The sequence below is a fragment of the Coregonus clupeaformis genome, chromosome 31 (assembly GCF_020615455.1).
Source record: "Coregonus clupeaformis isolate EN_2021a chromosome 31, ASM2061545v1, whole genome shotgun sequence".
In the NCBI taxonomy this organism is placed as follows: Eukaryota; Metazoa; Chordata; class Actinopteri; order Salmoniformes; family Salmonidae; genus Coregonus; species Coregonus clupeaformis.
The window spans coordinates 17,021,356-17,041,060 of NC_059222.1; the positions used below are offsets into that span (position 1 = coordinate 17,021,356).

The 19,705-nt window shown below is 46.9% G+C and overlaps 1 protein-coding gene across 2 annotated transcripts in view; it reads right to left on the reverse strand.

Annotated features, from left to right (window-relative positions):
• srbd1 (S1 RNA binding domain 1) overlaps positions 1 to 19,705 on the reverse strand; it is a 109,748-nt gene that overhangs the window by 41,001 nt on the left and 49,042 nt on the right. For both annotated transcript variants that reach the window (XM_041859033.1, XM_041859032.1), the window contains exon 16: positions 16,989 to 17,071. In XM_041859033.1, coding sequence (XP_041714967.1) covers positions 16,989 to 17,071 — 83 coding nt within the window. The remainder of the gene's footprint in view (positions 1 to 16,988; positions 17,072 to 19,705) is intronic.

A 19,705-nucleotide genomic window follows, 5' to 3' on the forward strand; every position in this document is an offset into this window, starting at 1 on the left:
ACATTTCTGGGATATTATATTTCAGCTCATAAAACACTTTATATTTTTGTTCAGTGTAGAATGTTCATTCAAATTATGCTAACTGATGTGGCTCATGCAATGGAATTAATTTTTTGTAATGTCAGTTGAGATGGCTCAACAAATCACAGCACAAATTGAAGGGTACACTTCCTGCATTTACTTCCTGGCATGGGTACACTCAAAATGGCTGCCAGTCCACCCATTATGCCATCATTGACTTGAATGGAGACACCCCTTTCTATTCATTCTTATTTCTATGGGTGAGCTACTACAAACTAATTACACAGGAGATCACAACCCTACCTATAGATCTGGAGTAAAAGAGATGGCCTAAATTAGGAATAGACAGAGAGCTGATACCAGTGTTGTAGTACTCGAGTCCGGTCTCGAGACCACATATTGAGTGTCTCGGTCTGGTCTCGGATACATTTGTACTGGGTCTTGACTCGGTCTCGGACAATAAGGACTAGTAATTTCTTCCCGAGACCAGCAGAGTAAAAATCTCATAATTATCAGCTTCCATTCAGTCAGCGCATAAAACCTCTTCGCCAGGCCAAATACATACACTCCTTTCTTGAAACATAAATATCTTAACAGCCTTTATATTTATTATAGACATGTTTGATCAGTGGCGAACCTATAGGCCTTCAGTGTGTGACAGGTTTGTGATTCTGAAAGGACAGCAACCGAAATACCAGCGCACTCATGTAGGAGAGTGCACTTTTTGTAAAACACAAAGGGCCAGTGGTGTAGTGGAGGCTATACGCAGGTATAAGCCATATACCCACTTGTTTTTCAGTTGAGCATTGCATATTCTCACTTCTTAATAATCCCTACTGATGCGTATCAAAGTAGTGTAGTGGAGCTATACGACTTATCAATGATGTAGTACAATAGACAAATCATGCACAAAGTAGCCTACACAATCGCAAAGCCCGTGAAATATATTAACATGCGCGCCGTACACATAGCCTAGTTTCAGCAGAATATCATCTACAGGCAGCAAGAGTGTGCAGCTCTCAACTGGTTTTGGCATGGAGCAGCTCACAGAAGGATAGGGTAGGAAAGACGTTTCAACGTATGATATTTACCAGTAAATACTAACTAAGGCACCATTGGGTATGCAAACTAGGTATTGAAAAAGTTTAGTCCGAAGTGTTGGTTAGTATGCTATTTTGTGAGGGCAATTGTCATCATACGCTGTTTGCATCAGGGGCGTATACATGGATGGGCCTGGGTTGACAGGCCCACTGACTGGGGAGCTAGGCCCTGACAGTTCCACCCAATCAGATTGATGTGGTTTAAGCATTGTTGTGGACTTAGACCATCAAATGTTGGTATTTTTTCTATAAAAAAGTTTGATTTTGAAAGTGAAAATCTGATAAATCTATAGGAAAACTCATAAAAAAGGAAAACATAGGATGTTTCACACAGGGTGCCTTTCCCTACACTATACCACCTTCTCCTGGCACCACTACACCGCTGCACCGCTACACCACTGTATCACTACACCACTGCACCACTACACCACTACACTGCTGCATCACTACACGACTACACCGCTGCATCACTGCATCACTACACGACTACACCGCTACACTGCTGCATCACTGCATCACTACACGACTACACCGCTACACTGCTGCATCACTGCATCACTACACGACTACACCGCTACACTGCTGCATCACTGCATCACTACACGACTACACCGCTACACTGCTGCATCACTGCATCACTACACGACTACACCGCTACACTGCTGCATCACTGCATCACTACACCACTGCACCACTACACCACTACACCGCTACACCGCTGTATCACTACACCACTGCACCACTACACCACTACACCGCTACACCGCTGCACCGCTGTATCACTACACCACTGCACCACTACACCGCTACACCGCTGTATCACTACACGACTACACCGCTACACCACTACACCGCTACACCGCTGCATCACTACACCACTGCACCACTACACCGCTGCACCGCTGTATCACTACACCACTGCACCACTACACTGCTGCATCACTACACTGCTGCATCACTACACGACTACACCGCTACACTGCTGCATCACTGCATCACTACACGACTACACCGCTACACTGCTGCATCACTGCATCACTACACGACTACACCGCTGCATCGCTGCATCACTGCATCACTACACCACTGCACCACTACACCACTACACCGCTACACCACTGTATCACTACACCACTGCACCACTACACCACTACACCGCTGCACCGCTACACCACTGTATCACTACACCACTGCACCACTACACCACTACACCACTACACCACTACACCGCTGTATCACTACACCACTGCACCACTACACCACTACACCGCTACACCGCTGTATCACTACACCACTGCACCACTACACCACTACACCGCTACACCGCTACACCGCTGTATCACTACACCACTGCACCGCTACACCGCTGCACCGCTACACTGCTGCATCACTACACGACTACACCGCTACACCGCTGCACCGCTACACTGCTGCATCACTACACGACTACACCGCTACACCGCTGCACCGCTACACTGCTGCATCACTACACGACTACACCGCTACACCGCTGCACCGCTACACTGCTGCATCACTACACGACTACACCGCTACACTGCTGCATCACTGCATCACTACACGACTACACCGCTACATCACTGCATCACTACACGGCTACACCACACCACTACATCACTGCATCACTACTCCACTGCATCACTGCAGCTCAGTTGGTAGAGCATGGCGCTTGCAACGCCAGGGTTGTGGGTCCGTTTCACACGGGGGGCCAGTATGAAAATGTATGCACTCACTAACTGTAAGTCGCTCTGGATAAGAGCGTCTGCTAAATGACTTAAATGTAAAAAATCACTGCATCACTACAAAACTGCATCACTACACCACTACACCACTACATCACTGCATCACTGCATAGGGCCGATGGAAAGACAGTAGTCACACAGCATGATGTTAAAGGATAAGCAGTCCATAAACTCAGACATAATAAGCCGGTAGGTCCCAATCATAAGAATACAAAGACACAACCATTAAGCATTTTCCAATCGACATGTACAACTATTATTTCCCAATGCAAAAAACATTTCACGTTTAGCACACAAAGTAACCGGTGAGCTAAAGTTTAAAGTGAAACTGACATGGGGCCTCCTGAGTGGCGCAGTGGTCTAAGGCACTGCATCGCAGTGCTAGCTGTGCCACTAGAGATCCTGGTTAGAGTCCAGGCTCTGTCGCAGCCGGCCGCGACCGAGAGACCCATGGGGCGGCGCACAATTGGCCCAGCGCCGTCCAGGGTAGAGGAGGGTTTGGCCGGCAGGGATGTTCTTGTCCCATCGCGCGCTAGCGACTCCTGTGGCAGGCTGGGCGCAGTGCACGCTGACTTGGTCGCCAGGTGTACAGTGTTTCCTCCGGCACATTGGTGCAGCTGGCTTCCGGGTTAAGTGGGCACTGTGTCAAGAAGCAGTGCGGCTAGGTTGGGTTGTGTTTCGGAGGACGCACGACTCTCGACCTTCGCCTCTCCCGTGTCCGTACGGGAGTTGCAGCGATGGGAAAAGACTGTAACTACCAATTGAATACCACGAAATTGGGGAGAAAAAGACAGTAAAATACCAAAAAAACTAGTGGAACTGACAGCGTTTTAAATACTTTGCAGATATGAAACAAACAGACAATCATAATATCAATCAAAAATATCAAATTCCCAGTTTATGCTACAAAACCAACGTTATAAAAGTTTTAAAAACCTATTGACTCAACGTTCCATGACGTACACTAAGGCATTGTTGACAGAATAGATGGATGCAGTTCAATACATGATTAATATAATTCAGCAATACATTTCTTGGTAGTCCAACAAATATTGCTATCAGGTTGTAAATCCTGGTACATTGTTTGCTGCCTCTATTCTGGATGCACTGTTTCAGTTTCAATGACTCAATATTCGGAACAAAAACAGACGAATGTAACTAAAGCTGGGAATACAATCAAACTAACAAGGGTAATGATTATGAGTCCGTCATAACGTAGCTAATAGGCTAGTGTATCTATTTACATAGCAAGCTAAAAACATGGAGCCTAACTTTAGCTAGCTAGATAGCTAGCTAGCTGCTAGGATGATGTCATGTCATGCCATTGGAGGAGTGGGAGAGTGACTGAGTTTTTCCCCTCATGTAGTTTTTTGGTGGCTATACACAGCAAGCAAGAACTTGAATGACTGTTATCCAGTTAGCATCTCTTTTGCAAATTCACTCTGGCTATCTACCACTCTGGCTATCTACTCCGATTTCAGAGCACTCTTGTCTGAGTGTGCCAGAGCGCAGAACTGATGAATTTACGAATGCGCAACACCTGCTGATTATGACCGGTGTCAGTAAACGTAGGCATAAACATTAATAGTTAGTCAAGAACGCTGTAGATAACCTGCAAACAGCCTAACCAGCTCTGCTACTGCGTGTAAAATGGTCGGAGTGAGGTGTTCTCTCATTTGTGTCTGGAAGTAGCTTGCTAGTAAGCTAGCCAAGTTTAGCCAGTTAGCTTGGGTGCTTGGTTGGGACAAGCATGCATTGGCAGGCAAGCTGCAGAAGGACGAGGAGGCTACAATTCCCCATCGTTTATCAGTGCAATTTTGACGGCCAACTAGCTGAAAAAGTTTGAGAGGTTTTATCTAATGTTCCTTCGTTAGATTTGAGCTCATCTTGCTCTGGCTAGCATTAGTTGTTGATCTTGTTGTTGTTGATGTGCATAACTGAGGGAGAGAGAGCCTATCTTTTCATGGTTGTTTGATCAATAGGACTGTAAAGTTCCCAAATGTAAGAGGACTCCCGTGGTGTTTACATATTTGCAGAAATCCATTCAGGAAGTGTATTTCGTGGCTTTTAGCAAATGCGTTCTAATGATCTAAAGTCGCGCTGTTGCAACTGCCTGTAAACACACAGTCCAGTTCAAAGTGAATGATGGCAGGCCCGTGTGGCAAATGGCTTGTTAGTATAAAGGCCTACTGTAGCTCTGATTGGCTAAAGCACACCGGTCTGAGTAGACTGTGTAGACTCCTTCGGTTTTAATTACTGCAGTCTCTATTAATTGTACAAATGCGAGGCCGCTTTCCCGCTCTACAGTATATTGCTTTAGAATTTTCACAAATGCCTTAGTATACATAATTCCCAAACAGTCTAAAAATTTATGAAAACGTGAAAATGACCATACATAAGTGATCGCTTGTCAGAAAATGTTTAAAAATTGTTATATTCTTCCTGGGGGTGTATATGAACAGATTTTAATATGATTTCATGTTGCTGAATGCTGTCAGTTCCACTTTAAACGTAACAATGTTTTCACACATGCTATTTTGAAAGAGATGGCAAACAACAGCTACAATAAAAAACACAGTTCCACTCATCAGATGATCATTTCAAACTGAACTTCTTGTTGAAAGTCATTCTTGAAAAGGGAGAAGCTAACAAATTAGCAACAACATCCTCTTTTATAACACCTTCTGCAGCTGCTGCAAACTAGCCAACAACAAAAGCTAGCTAGCTAGACCCGTGGGAAAACTACTGCTCGCTATTGTGCAGTGACCTGTTGGCCTTCAAGAAGGCAGAAGTTTCCATACGTTTTTGTAAAAACTGTTTGGGTTAGTAATAATTTGTAGAGTGCTCTATTTTCCCCCAGCATGCATTTTTTCACTATTCTGAAAGTCTAAAGAATCCATATGTTGTTCTGAAATATGAACACAGAAATACTTGATATTTTTTACTCTTATTATAGTGGTGATTTGGTCTTGAATTGGACTCCCGGTCTCGGTCTTGACTCAGACTCGATTTGCTCCAGTCTTGGTCTTGAATCAGTCTCGCTTTAGGTAGTCTCGAACACAACACTGGCTGATACCAGTTTTTGTGCATTTTCACCATTTGTAAAAGTGTTCTTACAGTATGTATGGGAGACAGAACCGCTAGCAACATATAGAGATGGCCCCACCCGTACCTCCACCATAACACACAGGTGAGAGGGGAAGCAGGAGGGAGGGGGGAGGAGGGGAGCAGTGTGGTGTCCTACACCCTCAAGCAGGGGACAAAGAGGGGGATCAGGTGATCAAAAAATATATATTTTTGGTGAAAGGGCCTGCGATTAGCATTTCCCCCTGAAAACACTTACTGTCTGGCCCCGTTCGCCAAGTAACTCGATCGCTAGCTGAACAAACAGCACCTTGTAAACCGATAACAACATGTGAGCAAATCAGCACTAACACGTTTCCTAAACGGCCAGGGATCATGCTCTTTCCACTGGTCCAGAGAGGGCAGAAGGAGAAGTATGGAAAGCTGGGACCTCTCCTCCTGAGGCAGTGTGACAGAGATGGAGCCTGTATGTTACACTCCTGCAACTGGTAACTCTGCACACTGGCCGCAAGTCAGGCAGGAAGGGGGACTCTGTGGGCCTCAGTTTTGTTCACCATATGAAGACTCCACCTCAGGACACGAGGAAGAAGGTAAAGACAGAGTGGGGTTGGAAGCCATCTAAGAATCATTTTATTTTCTAATGGGAAAATCAAGTGCATAGAGTTCCACTTACTGTACTACATATGGAGAAGATGTAAATTCTATCCTTTGAAGTCAATATCTTCTCTGTCACATCTTCTACTGAACATAGCCCTACAGTATATTGCAGGACCCTGGGTCTGGCTGTGGGAGCTAGGTTGAGTGTTAATACACATAGCTTGTATTTTCTGTCCCCTGTACAAAGCAGGCGTTGATGTTTTAATGCGCTGCTCCCAGACCTGTGTTTGTTGGGTGAGGGCAGGCCTGCTAATGACGACCCAGGGGTTCTGGAGGGTTCCGTGGACTCAGGGCCACTGCAGCCTGAGGTGTTAATGGAAGGATGTGTGGTGGTGATGAGAGCCCTGACACACTGTGGCAGGAGAAATGAAAGAAAGCAAAATGAAAGCGAGAGGAGAGAAAAAGAGAGCAGAAAGAAAGTAAAAGGGGGACAGAAAGAGAGAAAATAGAGAAGTATGGAAAAGGAGGGGGGGTGAAACAGAAAAAGGAGAGTAAGAAAACATAGGAAGGAGAGGAGTCCCACTGGGTCATGTGACAGGATGAGTGACAGGGTGATTGACAGGTGCCAGGCGGGGGATGGGTGACCAGGGCCAGCATGTGTGGAGTGACCTGAACGGGGAGAACAGACAGATAGCAGAGCAGAGTGACTGTCCAGAGAGGCAGGAAGCGTGTGGGATTACAGAGTAAGCTAGCAGCGTCACCATGTTTGTCTAACTACACAGTCCCCTGGATAACACCACCGGGGCCACTGTCACTCACTACCATTGGTAATGGCATTGCCACTGCCCGTAACTCACCACGTCACTCTTGCTCATCCATCATAACCCCACCAACCCCCCTAACATACTTTATGACCTGTGGGTAGGATATCACTGGGATTTGGTTCATATGATGTTTTTCTGTCCTCTGCCGTTCGCACAACATTAGTCATTGTTTTTACACTGCGGCAGTGGTGACATTAAACCTTCAGCACGAGGTCCTGGGAGAGAGAAACAAAGAGTGTGTGGAGCACTCAAGCCAAGGTCTTTTTCTCTAGCTTGTCTAAACTCCTACACTTCCCCTAGTGGCTCCATAGGTGAAACGCTGCTGTCTAGCTGAACTTTTCAGCCACAGGCAGTTTTGGGACCAGAATTAAATTTCCAAACATGAATATTCGGTAGCAAAGCATGAGAAGACAGATTTACGACACAGCATCATTTCTGGTGAGTATTTCAGGAACACAGACAGAACAGAGAGAGCTGGGAAGCACCTGTAATGTCACACCGGATTGAATAGTCTTTTCATACGAGAACAGCATCTCCTGTTTGACTCTGCTAAACATGTTCTCACATTCCTGCTGTAACCTTAGAGAGGTGAGACACGTGAGCATGGTTGTGGAATGCACTATGCAGGTGTGGAAAAAACACACCAACAACCCTCACATAATATTATAGTGGAAGTACTACCCAAACAAAATGTGAAATATTTCTAAAAACATGAATGCTGTGGTATTCATATTAAAAAAGGTGGTATAAATTGTGAGTTCCTCACAAAAATACAACAAACAGATATTGTGTATATATTGCCCATTAACGAGCCTGACCCTTGGCTTGTGTTGCTTAACCGTGGCTGGGGATGGGCTGAGGTTGAGGCTGAGCAGAGCCTGCGGTGTCGGTGTGTATCGAGTGAAGGCTCTCACAGTCCCAGCGCGGGCATGGATGAGAGGACACCTTTAAAATGCTCCCCTCTGGCCAGGTTCAGCCTCAGAACAGGAATGCACACTCATTAGGACCCTATCAATCACAACAGCCTAGGAACTATTTTTAACACTGGCCCAGGGGCACTGGAGGAGTCATTTACAGGGGGCGCGCGCAAATTTATGATGCGGGACGCCCCCACTGCACGTATTATCGCTTGCACGCCGGGTAAAAAAAAAAACTCTGTGGGTTCGGTTAAGGAGGGAACGGGAGACCCATGAATGATCGGATTCAACCGCAAGCCTTCCGCCTAGGAGAACACAGTATTGGTGAAACAGGAGAAAGGGATGGATGGGAGTGCTACAGTACACCCTACCCAAACAACAGGAAAACAATGACAAGATGCCCAGATGACCTCAGAGAAAGTATATTCAAGTATTGTGTCTTTAAGGCCTGAGTTCCACCCCAGATTATATGACCTCACATGTCCAATTTGTTTGTGTAACAGAGCAGTGGTGTCGGAGTGGAGCAAGTAAGAGGAGGCTGGGAGGTTCTGCTCCATAAAGCACACATTCACATCATTCAAAGTCAGGCAGGCTGTTGGCTGCAGCAGCAGGGCAGACGTGTGTGTGTGTGTGTGTGTGTGTGTGTGTGTGTGTGTGTGTGTCTGTCAGCACAGGCAGCGCATAGGACCCTCACAGCTTTCCACTCACTTTAATGTGTCACTGAGAAAGCCTATGGAGCGTATCTCCTTCTGCCTCCCCCTCCTCCCTCCTCCCTCTGTCCTCACCCCTCCTCCCTCTATCCTCACCCCCTCCTCCCTCTGTCCTCACCCCTCCTCCCTCTATCCTCACCCCCCTCCTCCCTCTGTCCTCACCCCCTCCTCCCTCCGTCCTCACCCCCTCCCCTCCCCTCACCCCCTCCTCCCTCTGTCCTCACCCCCTCCTCCCTCCGTCCTCACCCCCTCCCCTCCCCTCACCCCCCTCCTCCCTCTGTCCTCACCCCCTCCTCCCTCCGTCCTCACCCCCTCCCCTCCCCCTCACCCCCCTCCTCCCTCTGTCCTCACCCCCTCCTCCCTCTATCCTCACCCCCTCCTCCCTCTGTCCTCACCCCCTCCTCCCTCTGTCCTCACCCCCCTCCTCCCTCCGTCCTCACCCCCCTCCCCTCCCCTCACCCCCTCCTCCCTTTGTCCTCACCCCCTCCAGCCTTCAGGCTGTGCAAGCAGCACACCCCCCCACACACCTTCTTTCTCTACCCCTCTGATCCTCTCCTCAGACTCCAAGCCCAGCACTTGGAATCAATCAGAGGTGTTCAAACATTGCCTTATCTATAATTGAATAAGCAGTGAGTTTACTGGCACCTCACCGTGCCCTCGAACACCCACCCACAGAGTGAATGGTCGTGAGACTGACAGCTGAGGCCAACGACGGCCGCTCGCGATGGCAGCCATGAAGACACAACACCAGAAAAGCAATTATGCCATTGTGGTTAGTTTGGAAAGAATGTTGGCTGTTATTTTTTTTTACACTTATGCCTGCACCCCCACCCCCACCCCCTCTCCCCCTCCCCTGAAAGCATAAACACTGCCAGGACGAGGGTAAAAAAGACAGTGCCCCCCTCCTCACCCTATACTACCTCCAGCCTACCCAAAACCCTCAACCCCGGCCCCTCCCCCCCGCCCCCATACCACAGCCACGGCGGTGTGGAGAGGTGGGATTAGATTCAGGTGCAAGGTCCTGTTTGGGTTGGATGGGCCCCAGCCCAGAACAAAGTGTTTCTGTCTGCACTCAACCCAGTTAACAGCTTATTATGAGACGCTGCCATTCCGAGATGTCAATCAGTCGGCGGGGTCACACAAGACAGAGGGAGACCCCGCTTCGCTGTTCTAACCAGCTGCAGGCTTTGAAAACATATTTCTCTCCGAGTTGGAGAGACACAAAATGTTTAAATGGGATCCCTTTACATGGCCCTTCCCCCTCCACTACAAACCCACAACTGCCCCCCATGGTAACCAGAGCCAGGTATTCTCCAGCAAACATTAAAGCCCCCAATCAAACAGGAGAGAGAATGGCAGAATGGTAGATACGGTTCTGAAAGAGGCAATTGCGGAGGCGCTGACTGACGTGGAGCTGTAATGGCGGTCAGTGGCTGACTGGTCTCACTGACTGACACGTATACATAAAGCCTATCACTTAAGGCCTGATGACTGCCTTACAACCGTACAGGAGCCAGAATGGCGGTTTCTACTAAGGCCCTGAGGGTAGTGATTGTATGGCCCATAATACTGAAAGTGTTTTGGTCCTGACTGACTGACTGACAGCCTCTAGGTCCCGTGTGAAGTCTTAAATATATACAGCCAATGTGTTACAGCCAGGCAGCGATGGGTTTGTGGAAAGTGTGTGTGTGTCAATAAACAGTTGTAAATCAGAAGGTAAAGCATCATGACAGTGAAGAGATGGTTTTATGTTGTTGTAACAGCCTTGGTGAACAGCCCTGCCCCACACACCTCAGGGGGTTGAGCAGAGCCCTGTGCTTTTCAGCTGAGGGCTGTGAGAAAGCCTGCCAATAAACACCTGCCAACAGAGCTGTCTGTCCTCCTCTTCCTACTCCTCCTATTACACCTCTCAGTGGAGACACGCTCCCATACTGCCACAGGGCCCAAATAGCATAGCAGGCTGTGAGAAAACACACACATACTTCACCACTCAAAAAGATCTGCTGTTATGTAGCTTAACAACAACTGCTGCATTTACTGAATGCACTCACATATTACATGAATAAAGCTGGAATCCTGAATGGTGAAACAGCCACGTCCATTTGCGATATTACAGCAACAAAGAAGTTACTGCAAACAACAAACACTTTTCACCCCCTCTGACATTCCACTCGCGAACAAAGAGCACAATATGTACTGTTTTTTTTTACCATGCAGCGCGACGCTCCTCAGCTCGGCAACAAAAACAACGGTGGTTATAGGAAAACTATAGTATGAAAAACAATAATATAAAAACAATTATATTCTCCATATTGCCTCGCATACTGTACACATTTTGAATCACATTGAAAAACAATGAAGTGGGTTGTCACTCCTGAGCTGAAAGATTTAGGTAACTAGGGCACATATATCGACCTGTACAGCATAGGAAAACTCTGACACTAACAGAGGAAACATGAGAGACAAATTGGGTTACAGTGAAAGTTACGGCTCCTCCTGCGATTGAGCCACAGCCTTTCAGTGGCAAAACTTTGTTTTTTTCCCACGCTCAGAAGCCGCTTTCAGGCAAGAGCCATCAATCACTGTCACCCCTCCATCACTCACCATCCCTCCTTTCTTCCCTCCTTCCACTTACCCCTCTCTTCCTGTCCGCCCTGCAGGCACCTATAGACTCAGAGTCGGAGCAGAGCCCAGAGGGCCAGCCAATCAGAACGTGTCTACCAAACAAGACCTTGAGAATGCTGATTGGGATACCGATGGAAGTGACATCACAATCACCTGCCAGGGGCCATCTCACCTGCCTTGACACAAAACCTGCCCTAATCTTTACTGCTAAACAGCACACTTTCCCAGGGTGCTCTAAGGGAGGGGGGGTATGGGGGCAAGGAGAGGGGAGAGAGGTGAGGAGTGACAGCTTCTTTAATATCCGGCTGTGTTTCACTGTGTTTTCACACACAGCTGGGGCTGAAAATATGACCCAGGGGATTCCCCTGAAGTGAGGCTCTGCCCACATCACCAGTGATTGACAGGTGAGAACAAAGCCACTGTCAACAGGAAAGTGTTTATGTCAGGGAAAATACACACAGCATCCTTCTGGGAAGGAAGATTGTAGACGTAGATCATCCAAAAACCATTAGACATCATTTTGCCTTCATGGTAATCTGCTTCAATCTGAATCTATTTCTTATCTACGAAAAGATACGTTGGAATCACATTTTAGGCAGAACTTGTAGATTCATATACTGTCCATAACACATCAAGTAAATGTATGACTATGTATGACTTCTAATAAATAAACACACTCCACGATACATGTCTTCAAAGTAAGAACGTTTCTAGCTGAAACTGTTCATTTCTTTCTACAGCACCGCACGTACAGTGAGGGAAAAAAGTATTTGATCCCCTGCTGATTTTGTACGTTTGCCCACTGACAAAGAAATTATCAGTCTATAATTTTATTTGAACAGTGAGAGACATAAAAACAACAAAAAAATTCAGAAAAACGCATGTAAAAAATGTTATAAATTGATTTGCATTTTAATGAGGGAAATACGTTTTTTTGACCCCTCTGCAAAACATGACTAAGTACTTGGTGGCAAAACCCTTGTTGGCAATCACAGAGGTCAGACGTTTCTTGTAGTTGGCCACCAGGTTTGCACATATCTCAGGGGGGATTTTGTCCCACTCCTCTTTGCAGATCTTCTCCAAGTCATTAAGGATTCGAGGCTGACGTTTGGCAACTCGAACCTTCAGCTCCCTCCACAGATTTTCTATGGGATTAAGGTCTGGAGACTGGCTAGGCCACTCCAGGACCTTAATGTGCTTCTTCTTGAGCCACTCCTTTGTTGCCTTGGCCGTGTGTTTTGGGTCATTGTCATGCTGGAATACCCATCCATGACCCATTTTCAATGCCCTGGCTGAGGGAAGGAGCTTCTCACCCAAGATTTGACAGTACATGGCCCCGTCCATCGTCCCTTTGATGCGGTGAAGTTGTCCTGTCCCCTTAGCAGAAAAACACCCCCAAAGCATAATGTTTCCACCTCCATGTTTGACGGTGGGGATGGTGTTCTTGGGGTCATAGGCAGCATTCCTCCTCCTCCAAACACGGCGAGTTGAGTTGATGCCAAAGAGCTCAATTTTGGTCTCATCTGACCACAACACTTTCATCCAGTTCTCCTCTGAATCATTCAGATGTTCATTGGCAAACTTCAGACGGGCATGTATTTGTGCTTTCTTGAGAAGGGGGACCTTGCGGGCGCTGCAGGATTTCAGTCCTTCACGGCGTAGTGTGTTACCAATTGTTTTCTTGGTGACTATGGTCCCAGCTGCCTTGAGATCATTGACAAGATCCTCCCGTGTAGTTCTGGGCTGATTCCTCACCGATCTCATGATCATTGCAACTCCACGAGGTGAGATCATGCATGGAGCCCCAGGCCGAGGGAGATTGACAGTTCTTTTGTGTTTCTTCCATTTGCGAATAATCGCACCAACTGTTGTCACCTTCTCACCAAGCTGCTTGACGATGGTCTTGTAGCCCATTCCAGTCTTGTGTAGGTCCACAATGTTGTCCCTGACATCCTTGGAGAGCTCTTTGGTCTTGGCCATGGTGGAGAGTTTGGAATCTGACTGATTGATTGCTTCTGTGGACAGGTGTCTTTTATACAGGTAACAAGCTGAGATTAGGAGCACTCCCTAACACACTTTTTACCTGTATAAAAGACACCTGGGAGCCAGAAATCTTTTTGATTGAGAGGGGGTCAAATACTTATTTCCCTCATTAAAATGCAAATCAATTTATAACATTTTTGACATGCGTTTTTCTGGATTTTGTTGTTGTTATTCTGTCTCTCACTGTTCAAATAAACCTACCATTAAAATTATAGACTGATCATTTCTTTGTCAGTGGGCAAACGTACAAAATCAGCAGGGGATCAAATACTTTTTTCCCTCACTGTATTTGGAGTCAAAACAACCTTTTCAGCAGGAACCCTCGACTACGGTTAACTCCAATCAGATTTTATTGCTCCAGTTTTTTTTCCCCATCCACTCATTCCCTTGCTCTCATCAGGCCTGTCAGTCAAGGGTGTGAAAGAGGCGCTATGTGTGCACTTTATTTCTGTTTCATTTGGCTGGATGCTCTCTAGCTTTCTGGGCTAATAAACTCCATGCTAGCAAAGTTAGTGTACGACACATATAGGGAGTTAGTCTGCAGGCCTAGCATTGACAGTCACGGTTTACAGCAGAGCCTGTTATCCGAAAAGCACTTGCCACTTTAGTCATTACAACAGTGTCTCACGACCGTCCAGTAATACTAAGGCCAAACAAAGAACCACACAGCTGGTGAAACAACACAAAAACTGCCTTGTGAGAACAAATTCAAGACAAGAACAAAAAACACTGAGCTTGAGAGATCAAATAACCCAGAACTGAGGTCTGTACACTACAGGTCTGTACACTTCCCCCTCCAGTCTCAGTCTCCCTCCACTCTGAATCTCTGGTCCCCACATCACTCATCACGTCTCAGCCCCAGCCGCCTGGCTCCGGTTCCGCTCTCCCTCTCAGATCATGTGACAATGTAAATAAACCCTCCGCGCTGACAGACGCGAGGGGGGACGTCACCGTGACCCGCGCCGGGCGGGGGAGCACAGCGTGTCAGACCCACGGCCCATGGGGGAGGGGGACTGGCTGGCTGACCAGCACTGTCTTGGCTAGCCGTCGGGAGTGGTCAGCCCACGCAGCCGTCTGGGTCTGTTGAGCAGGGGAGAAAGGGGAAATGAGAGCGGGGGAGAGAAGAGGGACTCAGACTGGGCTGGAGTACAGTAGAGTGCTGGCTGAGAGGACTTTGGGGAGGCTTCACTGATCTCTCAGATAGCCCCATATTTCATTGCTGCATTGTTCTGTGATGTGAGTGTGAGTGTGTGTGTCTAAGAGCAGTGGGCTGTGAATTGGCCTGGAGACACAGCTCGTGGGCTAAGTCTTCTTCTCCCAGGGAACATCTGCTCTCAGTTAGAATGGAGAAAGAAACCAAAGGCTGAGGAGGAGACCTTGCACTCGGACGCGGGCCAGTGTGTATGCCTATGTGTGTGGCAGTGTTTACACTTGAACTTCTTGTACATTTGTAAATTATGTTTGTAAGTGTGTGTGCAGGAACAGACATATCCGAGTGTGTCTGTGGTTTATTATTCTTTTTCAGTTTGTTTGAATACACCCAGACATCTCTGTCTATCATTGTCATTCTGCACTGAGGTTCTGTTATTCTACTGAACGACCACCACCCAGAATGCATTGCGCTGCCTCCAGCTCGTGTCCAACTCCAACGAGAGCACCTTCCTGTGACCATCTCTAGGGGTGCAGTCAGCACCCCTCCCCCCTCTCTCCCCCCTTCTATCTGGATAAAGGGTGCAGACAGATTCTCTGTTTGTTTTCCATCGCCTAGGAACTCCTAATAACAACACGGCTCTACAGCGGGGAAAACACAGAGCCTTTTTCTCTCCTTCACCAGCCTCCCAAGAAGCAACAAACTGTTTCTTCAGTAAAGTAATCTGCATTTATTTTCACTTAAGGTCCTCCAGAGTTGAAGCTGATGTTTTTTAACAGAGAGAGAGAGCGAGAGAGAGAGCGAGAGCGAGAGCGAGAGAGCGAGAGCGAGAGCGAGAGAGAGAGAGAGAGAGAGAGGGGGAAAGGGATAGCGAGAGAGAGAGAGAGAGAGAGAGAGAGAGAGAGAGAGAGAGAGAGAGAGAGAGAGAGAAATAGAGAGAGAAATAGAGAGAGAGAGAGAAAGGGATAGCGAGAGAGAGAAATAGAGAGAGAGAGAGAAAGGGATAGCGAGAGAGATAAAGAGAGAGAGAGAGAGGGAAAGGGATAGCGAGAGAGATAAAGAGAGAGAGCAAAGGAGGGACAGAGAGAGCAATGGCTAAAGAAAAGACAAACTTGTCCCAGCTCTGTGTCAATATATGATGCTACCAGGAGGGCCTAATTGAATTAATTTGAGGAGAAAAATGGATTAGTCATGACACGAGGCGGCGAGAGCAAACCGGCTGGAATAGGATTAGCTCACTGCTCCTGCTGACTTCTGTTTGGACTAGCCAATAACCTCATCTCAATACCAACACTCTGCTCTGGGCAGGCAATGGAAAAGACTGGGGTCAAAGAGGAGGGAGAGAACGGGGGATGAAGGGAGGAATGAGGACAGTGAAAAGGAAAGAGGGAAGGTGTGAAGAACTGAGGGATGGAGCAGGAAGACAGAGGATGAGGGGAGACTATAGGGAGGAGGAGATGAGAGGTAGAACACAGTGTGAGGACTGTGTATATAGGGAGGAGGAGATGAGAGGTAGAACACAGTGTGAGGACTGTGGAGATGAGAGGTAGAACACAGTGTGAGGACTGTGTATATAGGGAGGGGGAGATGAGAGGTAGAACACAGTGTGAGGACTGTGTATATAGGGAGGAGGAGATGAGAGGTAGAACACAGTGTGAGGACTGTGTATATAGGGAGGGGGAGATGAGAGGTAGAACACAGTGTGAGGACTGTGTATATAGGGAGGAGGAGATGAGAGGTAGAACACAGTGTGAGGACTGTGTATATAGGGAGGAGGAGATGAGAGGTAGAACACAGTGTGAGGACTGTGTATATAGGGAGGGGGAGATGAGAGGTAGAACACAGTGTGAGGACTGTGTATATAGGGAGGAGGAGATGAGTGGTAGTACACAGTGTGAGGACTGTGTATAGGGAGGGGGAGATGAAAGGTAGAACACAGTGTGAGGACTGTGTATATAGGGAGGGGGAGATGAGGTAGAACACAGTGTGAGGACTGTGTATATAGGGAGGGGGAGATGAGAGGTAGAACACAGTGTGAGGACTGTGTATATAGGGAGGGGGAGATGAGAGGTAGAACAGTGTGAGGACTGTGTATATAGGGAGGAGGAGATGAGAGGTAGAACAGTGTGAGGACTGTGTATATAGGGAATCACTGACCTGGTAGGTTCCAATGCCGATGTGTTTCGGGTCAATCTTCACCAGCTCAGCCAGCGGGTCCTGAACTCGTCTCCCTATGGACACTGGGAAAAGAAGAGCCAAACACACAAACTAATTAATTACTATTAGGCCTAACCAATACATGCAAACAGAGAAATTGTCTTCTAAAATCCCAGGAGGGACGATGAAAAGTAATACAATAAATTACATATTCCATATACTAACAGACTTGATTACACTTATTAAATATGCAAACATGAATGTTACGGGCTGTCCTAAGGGCAGGCCATTCCTCATGATTGGTGGGGTGGGTGGGGGGGATAATCTCAATTGCATTTCTTTGATTCCTCGCATCCTCTCTCCTCGCCTCCTACTCAAAACCCATTGGATCTCAACAAATGGGTTTTGAGGAGGGGCGAGGAGAGAGGATGCGAGGAATCAAGGAGATGCAATTGAGGTTCTCTTCTTCCTCCCAAAGTGTGCACTTGTTCATGTGGAAGGAAATGACTGGTACAATAAATATGGTGGAAACTCCCTGTAGCGCATTCCTCCACCAATACAAGGTGTTTAGATTTGTTGGAAGTAGTGAACAGTACAGGAGAAATGAGAGACGCCACACGCCGCCGTGCTAACACAAACACGCACACACAAACAAATGTGCGCAAACACACACACACGCATGTTTAATGATGATGTTTGTAATACTTGAAGTTTAGTTAAATGTAGCTAAATCCCTTTTCCAGGGTGGCTGACAAGAAGAAAAATGATAAACATCACTAAACACATGACATCATTTCACAGCCACTACAACAGATGAGGACAGTAACTATTTCCAATCCAAATACACAAACTAGCTCACACACTCACACACACACACACACACACACACACACACACACACACACACACACACACACACACACACACACACAGCTCTTATTCCTCTTAGAGATCGCATTAATGGAGTTTTCTCAGCAGTAGAGTCTCAAAATAGATGCAAATAGAGCTAATACCAAAGTCAATTTAAAGCCAATAAAACTCAAATGAAAGAGAAATAAACCCCAGCAAGAGGTTGTGAACGTCATCTGTTTATCTGCCAACATAACTGAGTTTGGTGAATGGGACCAGTTCAGTGTATGTTTGATGACAACGTGTGATATAATAGAGCACGCTAGGGACCTATCATTCAAAAAGGCATTTCAAAATAAGAACTCCAAGAATTTTACACAAGTTGTGGAGTCGCCAATGAACTGACCATGACAGTCTATGAGAGAGAGCTTATCAGCGCTACCCCACTGGAGAGCTACCAAACATCCAGTCCATGCCAGAGTCCTCTCCTTGGTGAATCTTTAGCTTGGCTAGTAAACTTTTCAATAAGTCCTGGAGAGAGCGCCGCTAGTCTCTGCTTACAAATGACCCTCCTATTACCGCGAGAGGACTCGGAGGAGAGAAGTGCTTTTGTGTGTCCTGTACAAGGTCTGGGCTGAAACTCCATCCCTGTCTAAATATTGTTGCAGGCAGCAGTTTCCCACAGGCTTCCAAGGAGAGATGCAGAGAGTGAGGTATTGATTCCACACGTTCCTCCGTCCCAGTCCCACCTCAACTACGTACATCCAGCGAGTCAACTAGCAAAACACACCACCGCATCCTCCTCATCTTACACTCTCCTCAGCCTCACACATCCATAACGCACTTCACCAGATCATCCACCAGTCCAACGTTCATCACCAGCGTCGTTATTCAAACACACACCCGCATCACCGTCATTTCAAATATAGTCTTGTATGATGTAGCATAGGCTACAATCAAGCTGTCTACTTACATATTCACACACATAATCACATATTGAATCCCTAACAAAACACTTTATGTCGTCACTGATTTTAATACACACACCCACAACGCATCCACTAGCCTAGATAGTGAACCACAGAACTATCCACTCAACAAAATGCTCAAAATCTAGCCACTACAGTCTCCCACTCATATCTGAGGTCAGGATCCTCCTAAAGGGGCAGTGGATAATCTAAGGATGTTGTGATTACCTTTTGACACTAGGGGGCATCAGTACTCCCTCTTAGGCCAGGGCAGGGGGAAGAGTTCTATGATTGGGATGTGGGGTGTAAAACAACAAGCCCTTAAGGCCCTCTTTGTTCAAAAACACACTCTCTGCTAACAAGCACATCCACATACTGAAAGCACACTCACCCCCTCCCACCCGACACACACATCCCCACAGAACAATCTTTCTACAATGTCCTCCTCACCATTCTACTCTATTGCCTCCATGCTAAATGCCCACACATTTTCACACACATTCAAAATAAAACACTTACATTACTTATGCCTTTCATTAAGGGGATAAATATGTCTCCCTGGGCTTGCTAGCGCAATTGACCAGAGGACAATGTATGAATAAATCCCCAGCTTGATTTACTGTTTTTATAGAGGAAGTCTGGAATAATTCTCAAATCCTGTTTTGGAGAGCGTTTGATTCTTTTCCAGAGTTTCTTCAAGTTTTTTCTGTGTTTGAGATGGCGCATTGTGCAGAGTGGAGAGAGCTTGTGTGGTCCGTCACACAGCCTGGACACTTAGGGAAGTCCGATTTCACAGCAACATGATGAGTTCTACAGAGATGACCAGACTGCTAGGATAAGGGACCAGAGCAGTTTGTCAATAACAGGACACCATGTCAGTGTTGACTGATGTTAAGGGAT